The sequence below is a fragment of the Garra rufa genome, chromosome 22 (assembly GCF_049309525.1).
Source record: "Garra rufa chromosome 22, GarRuf1.0, whole genome shotgun sequence".
Classification (NCBI taxonomy): domain Eukaryota; kingdom Metazoa; phylum Chordata; class Actinopteri; order Cypriniformes; family Cyprinidae; genus Garra; species Garra rufa.
In genome coordinates this window covers 39,152,689-39,171,452 of record NC_133382.1, presented here as the reverse complement: position 1 = coordinate 39,171,452, position 18,764 = coordinate 39,152,689, and the positions used below count along the sequence as shown (strand labels likewise).

Here is an 18,764-nt window from a genome sequence, read left to right as displayed (position 1 = left end):
AACGGTAGTATGTGAAACAGTATGTATTCATTAGAAATAATAATGAGACTGTCTCTTCCAGAGTTATGAGCTACTCAATGTATAAATCAGGGCTCCACCATTTCTGTCACATTTGTGGCAAAAAAATATTTAGGAGCAGCAGTGCGACTGACCTGATCAGAATATTAGTGTTTGCACTGAGAGAAGCTACAAAGGTTTCTACGTGTTTTTGCAATGATGAGTAATGTATCACAGACATATCTCACCAATGCTTTCATAAACAAAGTGTAGAGAGACTGACTGTGCAGTGGAGAGAGCACAGTTGATTATAATAGAACTTTGTGAGATTGCGATGAGCTAAGATGAGTGACAGCTTTTAATGATTTTTAGGGGGGTTTGTAAATGAGATATTAACCATTCAATAAACAAAAAGTTATTAAGTGACTTACATTGTCTGACTATAACACTATTGCCTGATTTTGCTCTATTCTGTCATCAAAAATAGTTTGAAACATGCAGCTTCTCCCACAGCAGAAGAGAGGATAAGGGTTTTTTATGCATCTTTGTAAATTGCCTCTTAATAATGTGCTTGTTGGCATAAACGCAGCTAAATGCGGCTAAAGTAAACATTACAGCTCGTAATCCCTCAGCTGAGAGGGGCGGGACAAGCAGAGCTCATTTGCATTTAAAGGGCCCATGCGATAAAATGAGCTGATTTTGACCAGGTAAAAGGGTGTTTTTTACACTACTATTGAGAATTTTAACCAAAGTATATTACAGACTTTTTATTAAGACCCTAAAGAATCATATGAACTTGTGGAAAATGGGCATCCGATGACCCCTTTAAAGTATCTTTTCAGTTATATGAATCATTTAATATTTCTATATTCAAACTTTTGTTTAAAACATTAATCTCAACATGAATTTATGAATTTGATTGCACTCATGCCACCTCTGAGCCTCATTAAACATGAAAATATACCTACAAGACATTTTTGTGTAGTACAAATAAAAAGTTAATACTGATTTCATTTGACTGGTAACCTATTCTACCTTATTCTGTTGCTTTAGTTAGAAATTTTGAAAAGATTATAAAATATATACATATTTACAAATTTGACATAAAAGATGTCTGTTAATACTGTTAATAAAGTTAGAAAATGCCATTACAAAGATAAAAACAACATTCCCCTGTAAATCACATTTAAGGAGTCAAATATTACCTCGTAATGGGAAGGCTAATTTTTGATCAGATTTTTAGATTATTGATTAGAAGGTGCTCCTTATATTTTGACTGTGCTCCTCAAAAGAAAAGTAAGTGTAGAGCCCTGTGAATTAATTATTTATAATGTGAAGTAGAACAAGCTGATATTCAGATAAAACTAACAAAAGAACAATACTGAAACTATTTACAGGTCAATATCCTCATAATCTTCTTTTACAATCACAGCAGCGTTTAACTAGAACTGCATAATTGATCTGAATCTAAATAAGAAACATTGTAACAACAGCATTTCATTAACATTACATTGATTAGCATATGGATCAACTATCATTACAAAATATAAAAATGAAGACTTTAATTTAAAAAAAATTGTTTTAGATTTAATTATTTTATCAAGTTAAATGAAATGAAATGTTGCTTTGGAAATGAGCTGAAATAAAACAATCTGTCAGAACAAACTAATTCCCTCAACTAATTGTGATTGTTCACAGTGATTGTGTGTGATTCAGTGAATGCTGAGTTAGTAGCATCACTAGTTTTCTTTAGGACATTTGTTGATGTCCTTGAGCGAGACTCGACCTCTGTGCTCCAGCAGACTCTGAGCGGGAGGTCAAAGGTCAGCGTGAGTCAGTCTCTGATCACTGCAGTGTCAGTAATTACAGTCTCACACCACAGACGGAGAGAGAGATGGAGTCAGTCAGGGTCACATATCTCAAACACACACACTGTGTCCTTCATCAGAGGATGTTTTTCTCAGGTCTTACTCTCTTTCTGGTGAGTCCTGATGGAGAAAACAAGATAAAAACACAATGCATTACATAATCACATAAAGAGGTCAATTCAATTCAAAGCTGATCAATCTAAGAGTCCATCTGACATTAGAGTTTAGTTAGTTTGGTAGATCTGAAAGCTGTTTACTTCAACATGAACAGACAGATCTTTGACTGAACAGCATTATTTTGGATTATAAACTCATATTTTGGCCAGAAGGAATGGTTTGAAGTTAAAAATGTCTAAATGATGGAACTGTTTCAGCTTTCGTCTTCTCATGATGTTAGCTGATGGACTGGAGTGGTGTGCATTATTGTGATGTTTTTATCAGCTGTTTGGACTTGCATTCTGACGGCACCCATTCACATCCATTGGTGAAAAAGTGGTCTGGTTTGAATCAGGAGAGAAATCTGCACAGATCAAGCACCGTTTACACGCCAAAACACCTCTAAACAAATATGTGGCTGGATTTCAGCGTTATTCTAGATTATGAACTTACATTTTAGTTAAAAAAAACATTTAATGATGGATTTGTTTGAGCTTTTGTCTTCTCAAGATGTTAACTGATGGACTGGAGTGGTGTTTTTATCAGCTGTTTGGACTCTCATTCTGACGGCACCCATTCACTCCAGAGAATCCATTGGTGAGACAGTGATGGAATGATACATTTATACAAATCTGATGAACAAACAAACTCATCCTAATCTTGGGTGACCTGAGGGTGAGCACAATTACAGCACATTTTCACTTTCATTCAGTTGCTCCAAACCTGTATGAGTTTCTTTCTCCTGTTGAACACAAAAGAATTCCACTGAAAGCCACTGATTTTCATAGTCATTTTTTTTTCTTCAAAAATCAGAACAATGGCTTCCGGCAACTGATTCTGAACTGAAGAAAGAAACTCATAAAGGTTTGGACCAACTTTGGACATTTTTGTTCTTCTTTAATCATTACATTAAAGTCACAAGAATGTACAAAATTTTGAACGTAAAGAAATAATTTTATACAGAATATAATTTATTTTCTTGCCTGTTGTTTTGAGTTCCGGTTCCTGAGCGGCGCAGGAGAGAATCTTACACAGATGAACAGATCTCTATGCCGCTGCAATACATGCCATCATACTAAATGATGAACATTCTGAACTGAAGAGAGAGACTCATTGAGGTTTGAAACAACGTTGGACATTTTCTTTCTTCATTAATCATTACATTACAAGAATGTAAAAAAAATATGAACAAAAATAAATTCTATGCAGTATATAAAATTTTTTCTTGCCTGTTGTTCTGTGGTGAAATACAAGCTTCATCTGATCAGTGAGAATCTGAAGAGTCTGTTTGTGATGTGAGAATCTCCTTGTATGTCCATCAAAGTCTCATATACACTAGTGAGTGGACAGTGTGTTCTGTTCTCTCCAAATGAACTGATGAAGAAAAACAAGCATTTAATGACTTAAGCGGTTTCTGATGACAGAGAGTCAGACATCAAGAACTTGATCTGAGCAATCATGTAGACCACAGACACACACACACACACACACACACACACACACACACACACACACACACACACACACACACACACACACACACACACTCACACTCACACTCACACTCACACACACACACACACACACTCTCTCTCTCTCTCTCTCTCTCTCTCTCTCTCTCACACACACACACACACACACACACACACACACACACATAAACACAGAAAGAAAACACTTGTGTGATACACATCTGATGTCAATCACAGAAGAGAATGAAACGGTTCTTTACTGAAGAACAAACAAAGTGAACTGAACACACAGCACTGAATCACTTCACTCACTCAAATGATTCACTCTAAGTGTCTCATTAATAGTTGATTAGAGATTCATTAACAGATCTAGTCACAGCATCTGTCATTAATGCACTTCCCATGATTGATGTCTGTTTATAATCAATGCTACAGCATTTACAGCTGATGAATCTCTGGAGGGTTTCACTGAACGACTTTGTCTCAGACATTTCTCTCTGGAGAAATAAAACAGCTCAAACGATTGTTGTTTTTTAATTCTAGATCAGATCAGATCATCTTTCTCAGGAGAAGCAAAAAGTCTCAAGTTGCTCTTCATTTAGGATTGTGATGATAATGAACAACGCTCTGAAATAAAGAGAGCGTTTTATTGTGGACAGACGCTGGTTTGTGTCATTGAAGAGGGATTCCAGATACTCGTGAAAACGTGTTAAAAACAGTCATAATTCAACCGCACAAACAATCATCTGTTCAACATCAGAGAGATCCGGTTCCTGAGCGGCGCTGGAGAGAATCAAACACAGATGAACGAATCTTTATGCTGCTGCGATACATGCCATCAGACTAAATGACGAACAGATTGAAATCAGATGATGTTTACAGGTTTATCAAAGGTTCTTCAGCAATTAGCATCAAATCATTTTGCACCGAGGGTTAATGTAGAGAAGCTGAGCTGTGATAGTAAACCATCCACACACAAACTCACTGACTCGACCTAACTAACCCCTGACATTCTGGCTAATCAGCTCTGCAGTCGTTAATGCAGTCCAAATAATGATGCACTGATTACTTTGACTTCAATCTGCATTTGATGGCAGCGACATCTGAACCACTTTATGAGCATCTGCTGACTTAAAATACACCTAGAAAACCACAGTTACAGATGGATAAAGACAGATTATGTGTTATATGTGACCCTGGAGCACAAAACCAGTCTTAAGTAGCAATAGCCACAAATACATTGTATGGGTGAAAATGATATTTTATCTTTTATGCCAAAAATCATTAGGATATTAAATTACAATTATGCTCCATGAAGATATTTTGTAAATTTTCTTCCATAAATACATCAAAATAAAATGTTTGATTAGTGATATGCATTGCTAATAACTTGATTTGGACAACAAAAGGCGATTTTCAATATTTAGATTTTTTTGGCACTCTCAGATTGCAGATTTTCAAATAGTTGTAACTCAGCCAAATATTATAAAGCTTATTTATTCAGCTTTCATATGGTGTATAAAGCTTTTTTTTTTTTTTAGTGTTTTATAGTCGGTCACAATTGTGAGCGGTGGGATAATGTGTGTCTTGAATGAACATATTTCTCCAGTCTTAAAAATGGTTATATATCTTAGCCCAGCTATTTTAAACTGTTTGATCACATTCTAGGGTTACTATTATGGATAAAAAAGCCTTATACAACACTGATATGAACACTGAAATAAAAGACAAACAAATATTATCATCAATTTATTTCAAAATCATTCAAATCAAATATATCACCAAATTGTTGTATTAGTGCTAGCAGTATTGCAACATCAATATTGTAACCAATTTGTAACATTTGAACTTTAGATTTAGTGCAATATTTGTCATTGCAACATTTTAGTGCAATCTTCACTAACAACTGCATTGGATTTATATTGTAAACCTAAGTTGACTGTTATCCCACCGAGAACAACATGTTTACTCAACACTCAACAAATCTGAATATATGTGAATATATATTAATACTAGACACCTTAGAGAGAATGTGCACCAAAAATCTTTGTCATATCTTTATGTTAACATACTTTACTAGCCTTATGTTTTGGAGCTTTGATGCCTCCATCATCGTCTCATGGTGCAAACAGGAAATAAACTGCTCTGGTCATGTGACAGTTTGCACTAATCATGTGAAACTGCACATTTTTTGTGCAGTTATCTTTTGTACGGGTGGGATTACAGTGCCTTGCGAAATTATAAATACCCCTTCATTTTTTTCACATTTTGTTATGTTGCTGCCTTATGTTAAACTACTTTAAATTACTTTTTTCCCACTTCAATCTACACTCCCTACTCCATAATGGCAAAGCTAAACATAGGTCTTTAACATTTGTGCAAATTTATTAAAAATAAAAAACTGAAAAGATCCCGTTGCATAAGTATTCATACCCTTTTCTGGAACACTGGAAATGTATCTCAGGAGCATTCATATTGCTTCTAGATGTTCCTACACTTGGAGTGGAGTTAAACTGTGGCAAATTCATTTGAATGAGTCTGATTTAGAAAGACACACACCTCTCAGAAAAGGTCTAACAGCTGAAAATGCAGATCAGAGCAAAATATGCAAAAATGGTCACATCAGACCCAAAAACACTTGAGGCTGTAAAGGTGCTTCAACTATGGACTGAGTTAAGGGTGTGAATACTTATGCAATCTACTTATTTTTAATGAATTTGTAAATCTAGTTTTTGCTTTGTCATTATTATGGTGTATTGAGTGTAAATTGATGTGGGGAAAAACTAGTTTAAAGCAGTTTAACACAATGCTGCTACAAAATGTGAAAAAAATGAAGGGGTATGAATACTTTTGCAAGTCACTGTAAATTGGTTAATAAAAAAAATGGACTTATGACTGGTTTTGTGGTTCAAGAGTCACATATAATACATGATATAAAAAGCACTATCAATGACAACAACAGTGTAAAGTGAGTATATGTCAGACAGACGTTTAAACAGCTAAAGACAACAGAGACAGACAGCCGGAGTGAGATAAGGATGTTTTCTGTTATCGGTTCAGTTCCTCATGAAAGCCGCCGATGGCTGACCGGAGCAGAACAGAAACGTTCAAACGGATTTAAACCTGCAGAAAGACGCACCGGACGCTCGCTCAAAGGGACTTTCATCCTTTAATCAAGTGGACAATCAAACCAATCATGTGCTTCAGAGCACCGCTCCTCGCCGAGCCTCTTCAGACGCCACAGAAACACTTCATCTGCCTGAAAGACATCCAGCACACACACAGACGCCAGGAGGACAGGTCAACCGCTTAAATATGATCTAACGCTGACAGCTTTATCGTTAAGGGTAATGAAGCGCTGCAGAGGTCAGAGGTCAGCCGTCTGTGGTTCCCGGTTGCCATAAATGAAGCGTCGGGATCAGTTATGATGGTTAATCTGAATAAACCAACTCATCCTTAACCTCTAATCATCACATCTTAAATATCCAGGCCATATTATCCAGAAGCTTTCGCTTCCATCTGGATCTGCCAAACAGATAGCAATTGTTCATCGTACAGAATATTCTAAAAGAAGATCCGCTGTGAGATACGACACGCTTTGATCAACAGATGATGATTTTCTGCAGTTAGCTGGAGGACAGGAAAATTATTAGTTTCCACATCTTGAATATAAAGCGATTTCTCATGCTGACGGCCACGTCTGGGCTTTGCATTCAGATAAAACGCCTTCATTGTGCGTCTCTGAAGCGCTGCAGCACAGGTGAGGATCTCTCAATATTGGGCTACGGTTGCTCTGAACATATGAACATATGGTGATCTACAGCCACAGTCTTCACAGGACGTTCGAAACAAATCCAGCAGGAGCTCTTTTCCCCCGGAACATCCAGCGAGCTGATTGCGTTTGGAAATGGCTTCACCAAAAGTGGCTCTTTGGAATCAGATGGGCTCTTTGTTTGGATTCACTCCCAGTTCAGAAGATAAACAAGTTTTTCACATTTATTCGCAGTCGCTAGAGACATGCTTTGAAAGCCAACATTTTAACGGGCTCATAATCACGGAAAACAGGATTTCTCCTGTTCTTTTGAAACACTGTGAGCGCCGTAATCACGTGGACGTCTTGTGGTGTTTGATTGTGCACCGCGTACCTTTTTCTTCAAAGCTCAGACTGCTGTAGATTCACAGCCAGCAGCTCCTGAAACACACTCAACTCAACCTGTGTAATAAAAGATGCAACCTTTACTCATAATGCATTCAGGTCCATTTTGACCCGGAAGACAGACATACAATAAAAAAAAAAGCATTGCTTTTAATAAGGGAATGAAATTTCACAAATGCTTTAAGACCCTCAAAATGTGTTTATTTATATTTCATAAACTTTCTATCAAGTTATATTAATGTCAAAAACTTTTTATAAAATATATTCGACCTTTTCACCATATCTCCCACACTTTTTGGACTGAATTTTGTTGATAAACGTGAATATGTCTGTCTATTGATTAATCATTTTAGCACGAAAAACCTGTAGGTTTTAAAAAATTTCAACTGTTTTAAAGCAATCATGAGTTATTAATTTTAAGTATTTTAATTAAATTCCATTCATTCCAACAGTTAATACCACTACACTGCAAAACATGTTTTTCTTACTTAGATTTTTAGTCTTGTTTCCAGCCAAAATATCTAAAGATTCTTAAATCAAGAAGGATTTTCTAGACGAGTAAAAATGATTGTCTTGTTTTCAGAAAAAACAATAGCCAATACCCTGCCAATAGGGTAAAAAAAAATCCTGTTTTTAGTTTGAAATTAGATTTTTTTTTTGCTTACCCCATTGGCAGATTATTTGGCTTGTTTTAAGCAAAAACTCACTCACAACTCATTTTGACTTGTTTTCCTGAAAACGAGAAAATAATTTTTACTCATCTATAAAATCCTTCTTAATTTAAGAATTTTTAGATATTTTGGCTGGAAACAAGACAAAAAAAAATCTAAGTAAGAAAAGCATTTTTTGCGGTGTAATTTTTTTTCATACAATTTTCATTTCACACAGTGGTATATTCAAATAAAATTTCTCAGCAATATTAGACAAAAGCAACAAAATTTGCATCATAATTTATTTTATAGAATTTCTTAATTAATAAAAATGCAGTAATATTATAGGAATAACTTTTAATTACTGAGAAGTTGCTGATCAGATGCAATATGGTTGCAAACTATTAAGTTATGACTGCTTTATAGAATAGCGATCCTACAGTACGTGTTCAAACGGCCAGAGAATGTGAAAATAGTCCAGATTCTGAGGGTTAATTCTGCTCGTGTGTCGTGAAGGAGGCCAGACACTTGAAAAGACCTGACAAACATGAGCATAAGTTGGTCTTTTACCTTCATGTTTAGGCCAAAGATGAATCTTCACTGCACACTTTCAGCAAAAAGGTTTGTGAAATAAATGATTATCTCCATGCGCTTTCATTCATTCAGTGGCGTCCGCAGGAGCAAATCACCCGAAGATGGACGTTTCTGTCATCGTAAGCACATCCTCACCTACAAGCATCAATAAATAATGGCTTTATTTGTCAAAATCATGCAAGTCTTTGAGTTCCCTTTACAGATCACACACAGTTATATGCGCACAACTCGACACGGTACACTGAAGTCTGACAGGTTATTTTCCGATGAGGTTTTTTTTTTTTTTGTTATCAAAATTCTTTACATGAGCAAAATTTCTCTCACATAGTTGCGGCTGGTTTTTTTTAGCCCATTTGTTGTTATTGCAATGATTCACATTGTTTCGTATAGAACAAATAAGAAAAGCATCTGGTCTTCGTCATGGCTATGAAAGAAAGTGCAGTGGTTTCCTGAAGGATGGGGAATGTCTGGCGATCCCGCAGGCCTTTGGTGAGTCTGTGCGCGACGTGCTCGTGTTTCTGCGGTCATGAAGCGTGAGTTGAGCTCCTGCGGGGAAACGGCGATGTCGGCTCCTGTATGGGGCGTAGCGTGTAGGGTGGACTCCCTGAATGGGTATTGCTTCTGCGTCAAACTAAATCTAGTGCCAATGCATTTTTTCTCCAGCGATGGACATGGATATACTGCGACAGGACAGAGACACCTTAAATGTTCTTAAACCTAGAAAACCGCAGGTGTGATATAGATCGGCTTGCGTCTTTACGTTTCAAATGTTTTCCTTAAACTTGCATAATAAACATGCAATGAAAGATTTTTTCGACTATATAAAGAGTAACTCTGCTGTTGCATGGGTGCATTACCGAAAGAACGGAAAACAAAGCAAGAAACGGATCAGCGGAGGAGAAGATGGGAGTCCTGAGGGGTTCCAGCGCTCGCTCCGGCTCGTCTTCGTCTTGCATAAGGCACCGGATCCCCGTCTCCAGAAGCGTGCGGCGTTGGCTCGTCCTCCTTCACGACGTCCTGCTCCCCTCCTCTTCAATCAGTCTGTGAGTTCAGTGATGGAATGAAGAAGCGGCGGACGGCAGGAAAGTGCGGCGACAAACTTCATATGTCCACTGTGTGTCGAAAGCGTTCCAGCTGAGAGAATCGCCACTGTAAGAGCCATCCGTGTGTGTGTGTGTGTGTGTGTGTGTGTGTGTGTGTGTGCGTGTGTGTGTTTGAGTGTGTTAATTGAGCTGGTCCTCGTATTGTTTCCGGAAACAGTCGCCAGCGGGGAAGAATTCCCAGCAACGTTCCTGATACATTTTCCAAACGTACGACTCCTGAAAGACAGATAAGAGTGTGTGTTGAGCCGGACGTGATGAATGTTTCTGGAACACATGAGAACTAATGAGAGAGGATGATGGGAAATACCTGGCCTGTGTGCTCTGTTTCATCCTTGTTGATGAGATACATGAAGAAAAATCTGCAAAGACACAGACAAACACACATCACCACACCTGCCTGACAGAACATGTTAGCATTATGAGCAATGCATACCAGACAGAGCAAGCGCTGGCTTATGTAGATATATTTGGAGGTTATGTATTTGTCCTCAACATTTATGACCCATCAGCTTTCTTAAGATAAGACACTGCAGGTGAACAGGGTAAAACAATGAATAGTTATCACCTTAGTTACTCAGTTGATAATTGCAAACATTTTGTGTATTAAAGTTTTCTCAAATGTTAGGTTTAAATATGCAAATGAGCCATCGTTTAATGAAATATGAGCCAATTTGCATACATTTCTACTACAAAAATCTAAACACTGGATGAAGTCAGTTTCAAAATTCTTGTTTCATTTTCTTTACATATTAGAGTCAAAAGTTTTTACAGGGGAGTTTGGGTCTCATTTTGACCCTTTAAGAAAAAAACTTAGACAGAAAACAATGTATTTTTTTTTTTAACCATTTTAGAGGGAATAAAATCAAGCAAATCATATATGAACAAATCCTTCTGTAAAAACCTTCAGGATATAGACAGGAATAAATGTAAAGTGTGGTGTGTGTAAGTGCTCCTGAAGTGGAGATTTATGGCTCAGTGTAGGAGAAAAAACTCGTTTTGAGAAAATATGTATTGTAACTGAAATATATTGACACAAATAGATAAAGTGCTATAAAGAAACACTTAACAGTGTCTTTTGTTCCACTAGTCTGAAGAAACACTTTAGGAAACACCAAAAAGCCCAAAACCTCAAACTTGACAGGTGCATGAAAAAACTGGTTTTGCCTGCAGTGAGCTCTCAAAGTGCATTAGATAGAAAAATTTTACTTTAACATGTACAGATTTTGTCTTTTTTTTTATATGGCAATAAGTGTATCGTATACTTTATATTGCAATATTATCGCATACCGTGGGATTTTGATATCGTTGCATCCCTAGTAACTAGTAACGTAAATCATTACTTTTTATTTTAAAAGAAAAATAAACTTTTATAAATAAAATACATTTAAATAAACGTACTGTTACTGTTTTCAAATAATGTTTTCCATGTATTTACTGTAGCTCTAGACTAAATGTGCACATGCATTTACTCATCAGATTGAGTATTCCTCATGAATAAAAACTGAAATGCAAACTCAGAATATGACACAAACCTGCAATACTTAAATATGTTCAATAACACAAATACCCTTTATGTACCTAATCCTATTTTATTAACCAATAATTATAAAACGGTTAGTTCCATTCCTTAATTCTGATTGGTCAGCAGCTGTGTGGTATTCATGATACGGCACTGCTATGACCGCTTCACTCAACGGTTTTGTGTATCATTGAACCCCCTTAGCAACCACCCTTAGCAACGTAAACACAGCTGCAGCAGTTAGGGACTACTTTTTACAGCGGAAGGCAGTTAATGATTTTACTTTATGAAAACGTACAACTTAATATATATAAATTAATATATATTTTTGATTTTAATATTTTTATTGTGTGGTAACCGTTTTATAAAAGCAATAAGGTACTTGAGGCCGTGCTGTATCATGAATAAATCACGGCTGAAGGGGTTGCAGGCACTCCGCTTCGCGTCGTGCCTAACAACGCCCTTCACTCAGCCGTGATTTATTCATGATACAGCACGGCCTCTCGTACCTTATTGCTTACATGTCTGATCATCAATGATCCAATTTAACCAAACAAATGAGCAAAAATGACCTTAATGAACAAGAAACTTTTTAACAAAGTATGCTGTTTAAATAATGTGCTAACTTGTGTTTATTTGCCAAAGGCGGCTCGTCTGGTCTCTGTATTGATCGTGTATCTCATTTATTTGTTTGTCTTTGACTCTCCACAGGTAAATCACTTGAGGACAGAATAATTCAATCTGGAGCTGCATGTGTGAGTGTTAATGGAGCAGCAGGACTCACAGATAGTTGGCCAGGTTGTGTTCCTGCAGCGTGTGCGTCTCGAAGCCGTGAGGAACCGTGTCGAAGTAGTCGTTTCCAATCCCACAGATGAAGCACTTCGTCTGCAGGAGGAAAAACATGCATGTGTTTCATCAAACACACACACACACACACACACACACACACACACACACACTTCACATCAAGAGTTGAGTGTGTGTCTCACCTCCATGTCCTCCTTCACCTGCTCTTGCTGGTCTCTCAACTCACCAAACGCATCGATGATCAGACCTAAACACACACACACACTCACATGAGATACAGCAAACACACTTCAAAACACACAAACACACACTCAGATACACACCCTGAATGATGGCCAGGAGGATGACGATGACGAAGAAGAAGAAGGTGATGTCAAAGATGATGCGATAGATCTCATACTCATCACCAGCCGGATCTTCGATCTGGTCACCGATGCCGCCGCCGGCCCGAACGCCAACGTACATGTGGAACATATAGCACTGCACACATACACAGAATAATATCACGGGTAATATTAGCATACTGTAATTTACAGAACAATAATGTTCTGTTCTGACTGTAAAATCAGGTGTCACATTTATTTCTATAGTGCTTTACACAACACAGATTGTTTAAATACAGCTTCGCAGCAATAAACAGGAAATTAAAGGCACAATATGTGCGTTCGCCACTAGAGGGCACATATTCAAAACAAACAAAGACACTAAAGTGTAGTTTTTTGATGCCCTGATTGAGTGTGGAATCATGGGAGTTGTTGTCTTCATTTTTTTTTAATGTTATGGGTCAAATATGGGTCAAAGACGAAGGTTTAAGCATTAAAACAATAAGCATAATAATGCTTTAAATTGTTGTTTATGCAAAAAAATGTTTAATTTAATTGCATTTTTGTTTTTGTTTTTCTGATCCAAAAATGAATGTCATAGATTTCCCCCTTATTTACAGAAGACACTCACTAAAATGTGATTCAGTGTAACAACCTTGTCAGGCAAGGTTTTTTTTTACAACAAAAAATGTATTTATGACATATTAAAAAATTAATTACTTTTACCCCTAAATACTAATTCACTGTAATTCTACATTTTTATTTTTTTTCCCACTATCCTAGGTTTTGCCCATTTGTCAGTAAGAATTTTTTACTCATTAAAAACACAATGAAATTTAATATGCTCCCTTATTCTTTTATGTATTTTAATATGTACAAGTCAGAATAAGCATACATTTTTCAGAATTTTTACATGAATATTGTGTTGCACTGAATGACAATGTAACATTATTTCAACCAAATTTTGACATTTCATTCTCTGAAATCTTATTTGAAACCTTGAAAGTACACTTTACGGACATTTAATCTGCTTTTGATGAACATAAAATCACTTTTGTAAATTTCTTTTGACGTGGACATCTTAACATCTTTGACCCGTATACATATATACTGTCATTTTTATTCATTTTTTATTTCAATTTTAGTTTTAGTTATGTTAGTTCATCAGTTTAAACAACAATGAGAAATGCTGCCTTGGCAAATTTTAAGTTAAAGTTTATTTTATTTCAAGTAACAAAAATGTTTTCATCATGGTTTCAGTTTTAGTTAACTACAACAACCCTGGGTTTCAGATACGGCTTCATCTCATGTAAAATATGCTCAAATCACTGTAACTCGTGACATCCAGTGACTTACCGCTTTAATTAAACACTTAATGCCTGTGGAAACACACACATACACACTGACAGCGATCTGCGCAGCTGGAAGTGTTTGGATGTGAGACTAAAGTGACAAACACTTCTCTTTCAGTCCAACTGTCTTCCCTTATTAGGAGCAGAGACAGAGAGACAGACTGGAGCACAGCACCAAAAGACAGACAAAAACAGGAAGGAAACAGAGAAATGGCTTTGCACGGGTGGCTGCTTCACAGCGGATTAAAGCTCACACACACACACACACGTCCTTTCACAGCTCTGGGCACGAGTCCGTCAAACACCTTCCTCATAAACCTGACTTCTCCATTACATTCTCTATTAGAATAATAATAATTATAACAGTTTAGAGCATTTATAATTTACAATTATATAATAATATAATAATAAAGCATTTTACAATCATTTTCACATTGCAAAAAACTTAGACTTAGACTTTTGTCATGTTTCCAGCCAAGATATGTAAAAAAATTCTTAAATCAAGAAGGATTTTATAGACAAGTCAAAATGATTGTATTGTTAAAAAAACAAGCCAAAATTAAGTGAGTTTTTGCTTAATACAAAATAATCTGCCAATGGGGTTTCGGTTTGAAATAAGATCATTTGGCTTGTTCTAAGCAGAAAAACTGAAACTTTTTCTCAAAACAAGACAATTTTTCCTCATCTAGAAAATCCTTCTTGACTGAAATTTAAAATTCTTGGCTAAAAACAAGAAAAAAAATCGAAGAAAAAAGCATTTTTGCAGTTTTATTAAAAACAATAAAAATGATTTATTAACATGAACGTGTCATAAAAACACATCTTTAAACATTAAAAGACACGTTCCTATGAATCTGATGAATAACACCAGCCTCTCTCTCTCTCTCTGGGTTTGTTTAGTTTGTTAATTAGTCTGTTGTTCTATCTGACTGCTCCGGCCGTTAATGCGCTTCAGTCCTAATGACCGTCCGGTCGTCTGTGCTTAGCAACAGCACTAACGTCACAAATGAGCGATGGCAGCAGCAGCAGTCATGTTCTCATCTCAAGAACACATTTAACCACACGCAACCAATTAAACGCAGCGCAGGGAATCACAGCACACACTAAATATCAGAGGTGAAGGTCAAGTGTCCAGCTCAATGTCCTCTGATCTCATCAGGAGCTCTACTGAGGACCACAGAGAACATCTCAGTTACGTCTCGTTTTATTATGTGCTTCACGTCTCCTACAATCTCTTAGGAGAAACACACTCAATGAGGCACTAGATCTGAAAAAAATCAATCATGAGATCTCTGATGTTTGCAGACCCTGGTATCTGAGATGCTGTTGAGATTTTTATTCATACTGCATGAGCTTTGATTATTTTAATGGAACTGTGTGAGACTGCGATGAACTAAGATGAGTGACAGCTTTTAATAATTATTTAGGGAGTTTGCAAATGTGCTATTGATTTAATACAACAGTTTAATAAACAAGAAGTTTTTAAATGAATCTAGCGAGTCAATGATTCAATCACGCATTCATAAAGACAGTCACTTGCGTTATTCCTGAATAAATCAGCCGTTCGCACGAATCAAATGAATGAATGAATCAGTAATTAACTCGTGGCTTGTCGCCACCTACTGGCAGATTTAGTTAAATTTTTAAAGGGTATTTTCAGTTATTTAAATCATTTAATATTTCTATATTCAAATTTTTTATATTTAAAACATTAATTTATAAATTTAATTGCACTCATGCCAACTCCCAGCCTCGTTAAATGTCTGAAAATACACTTATGACCACTTTTGTGCTCTTCTGTGCCACCTCTGTAGTGCAAATTAATTTTGTTAATACTGATTTCATTTGATTGGTAACTACTTATTTTACTTGTTCTTATTCTATTTTAAAAAGCTAATGAAGTTTTTTTTGACATAAAACATGTCATACTTTTAATAAAGTAAGAAAAATACAATGAATCGATTTGAAGGTGCTCCTGAAAATAAAAGTAAGCGTAGAGCCTTGGATAATGAGCTATTAGTGATTCCAGAGAGATTGTGATTAATCACAGATAAACCAGGATTTAACCTCATTAGCAGTTACTATAAAAATCTTCATATGAAAGAAACAGCATTCAGACACTGGTGGTGTGGTATTTACTAGCTCACCGTTAGCATGTCGTCACACTTCATGTCTGGCGATTCTCCATCTTCACTCTTATTGTAGAACTTACGGAAGAAGTTGAAAGCCACCACAGTGTAGAGATACACCACCACCGCCAGCAGACCCACCGTCAGGACCAGCTACACACACACAGTTAATTCAGCTCATATGTGTGTGTTCTCAGTAATCAAGAATAATCATCAGACTGTCTCAAACTGTGAGGCCCTCAGGGGCCATTTTGCAATGTTTTTTTAATTTCTCAGTTAGGATATATTAAGCTTTTCAATACAGCTGTATGTGTCTCTAAAGAGTAAGCAGAGCATATATTAAAACCTTGAGTTATTAAAATGATGCATTAACACACTGAACAAACAAAAAACTAAATTAAAAAGATCTTACAGACAGACAGATATAATACAGACAGATAGACAGATACAGTCAAACCAACAATGATTCAGACACCAGATATCATTTTTGATATTTTATATACACTGAAAAAAAATGCTTTTCTTACTTAGATTTTTTTGTCTTGTTCCAGCCAAAATATCTAAAAATTCTTAAATCAAGAAAGATTTTCTAGATGAGTAAAAATTAAGTGTTTTTGCTTGAAACAAGCCAAATAATCTACCAATGGGGTAAGAAAAATAATGTTGTTTTCTGTTTAGTTTGCATGTTCTAAGCAAAAACAGACTTAATTTTAACTTGTACTAAAGAAAATAATTTTTACCAGTCTAGAAAATCCTTCTTGATTTAAGCATTTTTAGATATTTTGGCTGGAAACAAGACAAAAAGTCTACGTAAGAAAAGCATTTTTTGCAGTGTAGTTTATCTACGTAAGTGAGGAAAACAAAATAAAGACATATTATACTGAAAAATTCTTCATACAGTGGACTAGCTGTAATATTGATAAAAATTCGGGACCAAAAATTATTTAGACACTTTCATCTGACCATGTTTTGCTGAAGTGGTTTTTCTTTACTTGCTAATGCCACCACAGACTGAACAAAATTAAGCATTGCTTGGTAATTGGTCAACAAAGAATTGATAATTGTGACCCTGGAGCACAAAACCAGTGTTGAGTAGCACAGCTATATTTGTAGCAATAGCCAAAAATACATTGTATGGGTCAAAATGATACATTTTATCACTTTTACTGTTAAGTAAAGATAATGTTCCATGAAGATATTTTGTAAATTTCTTACTGTAAATGTATCAAAATGTAATTTTTTATTAGTAATATGCATTGCTAAAACTTCATTTAAACAAATTTAAAGGCGATTTTCTCAATATTTATATTTTTTGCACTCTCAGATTTTAGATTTTTAAATAGTTGTATCTCAGCCAAATATTGTCCTATCCTAACAAACCACACATCAGCTTTCAGATGGTGTATAAATCTCAATTTAGAAAAATTGACACTTATGACTGGTTTTGTGGTCACAATGATGTGAATTTTGTCATACTAACAGTTGTCCGAATTTTTGGTTCATTATAATCCATTACATGCATTTCTATCAAAGTTATCTGACATTATCAAGACGAATTAGCTCTGACACAGTTTAATATTTATTACCATTTTCTATATGCAAATAAACTGATAATGTCAGAAATGCACTGCAATAAATGCTTTTCTTACTTAGCTTTTTGTCTTGTTTCAAAATATCTAAAAATTCTTAAATCAAGGAGGATTTTCTAGACGAGTAAAAATTATTTTCTTGTTTTCAGAAAAAAACTAGTCAAAATGAAGTGAGCTTTTGTTTAGAACAAGCTAAATAATCTGCCAATGGGGTGAGCAAACACATCTTTTTTCAAACAGAAAACAAGCTTATTTTTCTTACCCCATTGGCAGATTATTTCGCTTGTTTCAAGTAAAAACGCACCTAATTTTGACTTGTTTTTTCTGAACAAGAAAATCATTCTTGGTTTAAGATTTTTGCTGGAAACAAGACGAAAAATCTAAGTAAGAAAGGCATTTTTTTGCAGTGTGTTGAAGGCGTCTTTTGCTGGAGATAGATAGTTCAGTTAGCGATCGGTACCTGTTTGCCGTTGTGTGTGACGGAGGACAGGATGGTCCTGAGGGTCTTGAAGCCCATGGCGATGTCCAGCAGGTGGGCGGCAAAGAAGAAGTTGTTGTAGTGTCCGAGGATGGACATGCTCATGTACCACGCCAGATACAGGAACGACTGCAGGACACATCATCATCATCACACAAACCAGATCAGACCTGATTAAACCAGCACACTACTGTACACACACACACACACACACACACACACACACACACACACACACACTACTGTACACACACACACACTACTGTACACACACACACACACACACACACTACTGTACACACACACACACACACACACACTACTGTACACACACACACACACACACACACACACACACACACACACACACACACACACACACACTACTGTACACACACACACACACACACACACACACACACACACACACACACACACACACACACACACACACACTACTGTACACACACACACACTACTGTACACACACACACACACACACACACACTACTGTACACACACACACACACACACACACTACTGTACACACACACACACACACACACACACA

The 18,764-nt window shown here is 36.2% G+C and overlaps 1 protein-coding gene across 1 annotated transcript in view; it reads right to left on the bottom strand.

The window, feature by feature from the left end:
• Nucleotides 1-9,037: 9,037 nt before the first annotated feature.
• The window catches only part of ryr2a (ryanodine receptor 2a (cardiac)), a 106,342-nt gene continuing 96,615 nt past the window's right edge, over nucleotides 9,038-18,764 (bottom strand). The window contains exons 96-102 of the mRNA XM_073827965.1: nucleotides 18,176-18,322; nucleotides 16,145-16,279; nucleotides 12,646-12,802; nucleotides 12,505-12,569; nucleotides 12,300-12,400; nucleotides 10,304-10,355; nucleotides 9,038-10,212 (exon numbers count right to left, since the gene is read on the bottom strand). Coding sequence (XP_073684066.1) covers nucleotides 10,117-10,212; nucleotides 10,304-10,355; nucleotides 12,300-12,400; nucleotides 12,505-12,569; nucleotides 12,646-12,802; nucleotides 16,145-16,279; nucleotides 18,176-18,322 — 753 coding nt within the window. The 3' untranslated portion in view covers nucleotides 9,038-10,116. The remainder of the gene's footprint in view (nucleotides 10,213-10,303; nucleotides 10,356-12,299; nucleotides 12,401-12,504; nucleotides 12,570-12,645; nucleotides 12,803-16,144; nucleotides 16,280-18,175; nucleotides 18,323-18,764) is intronic.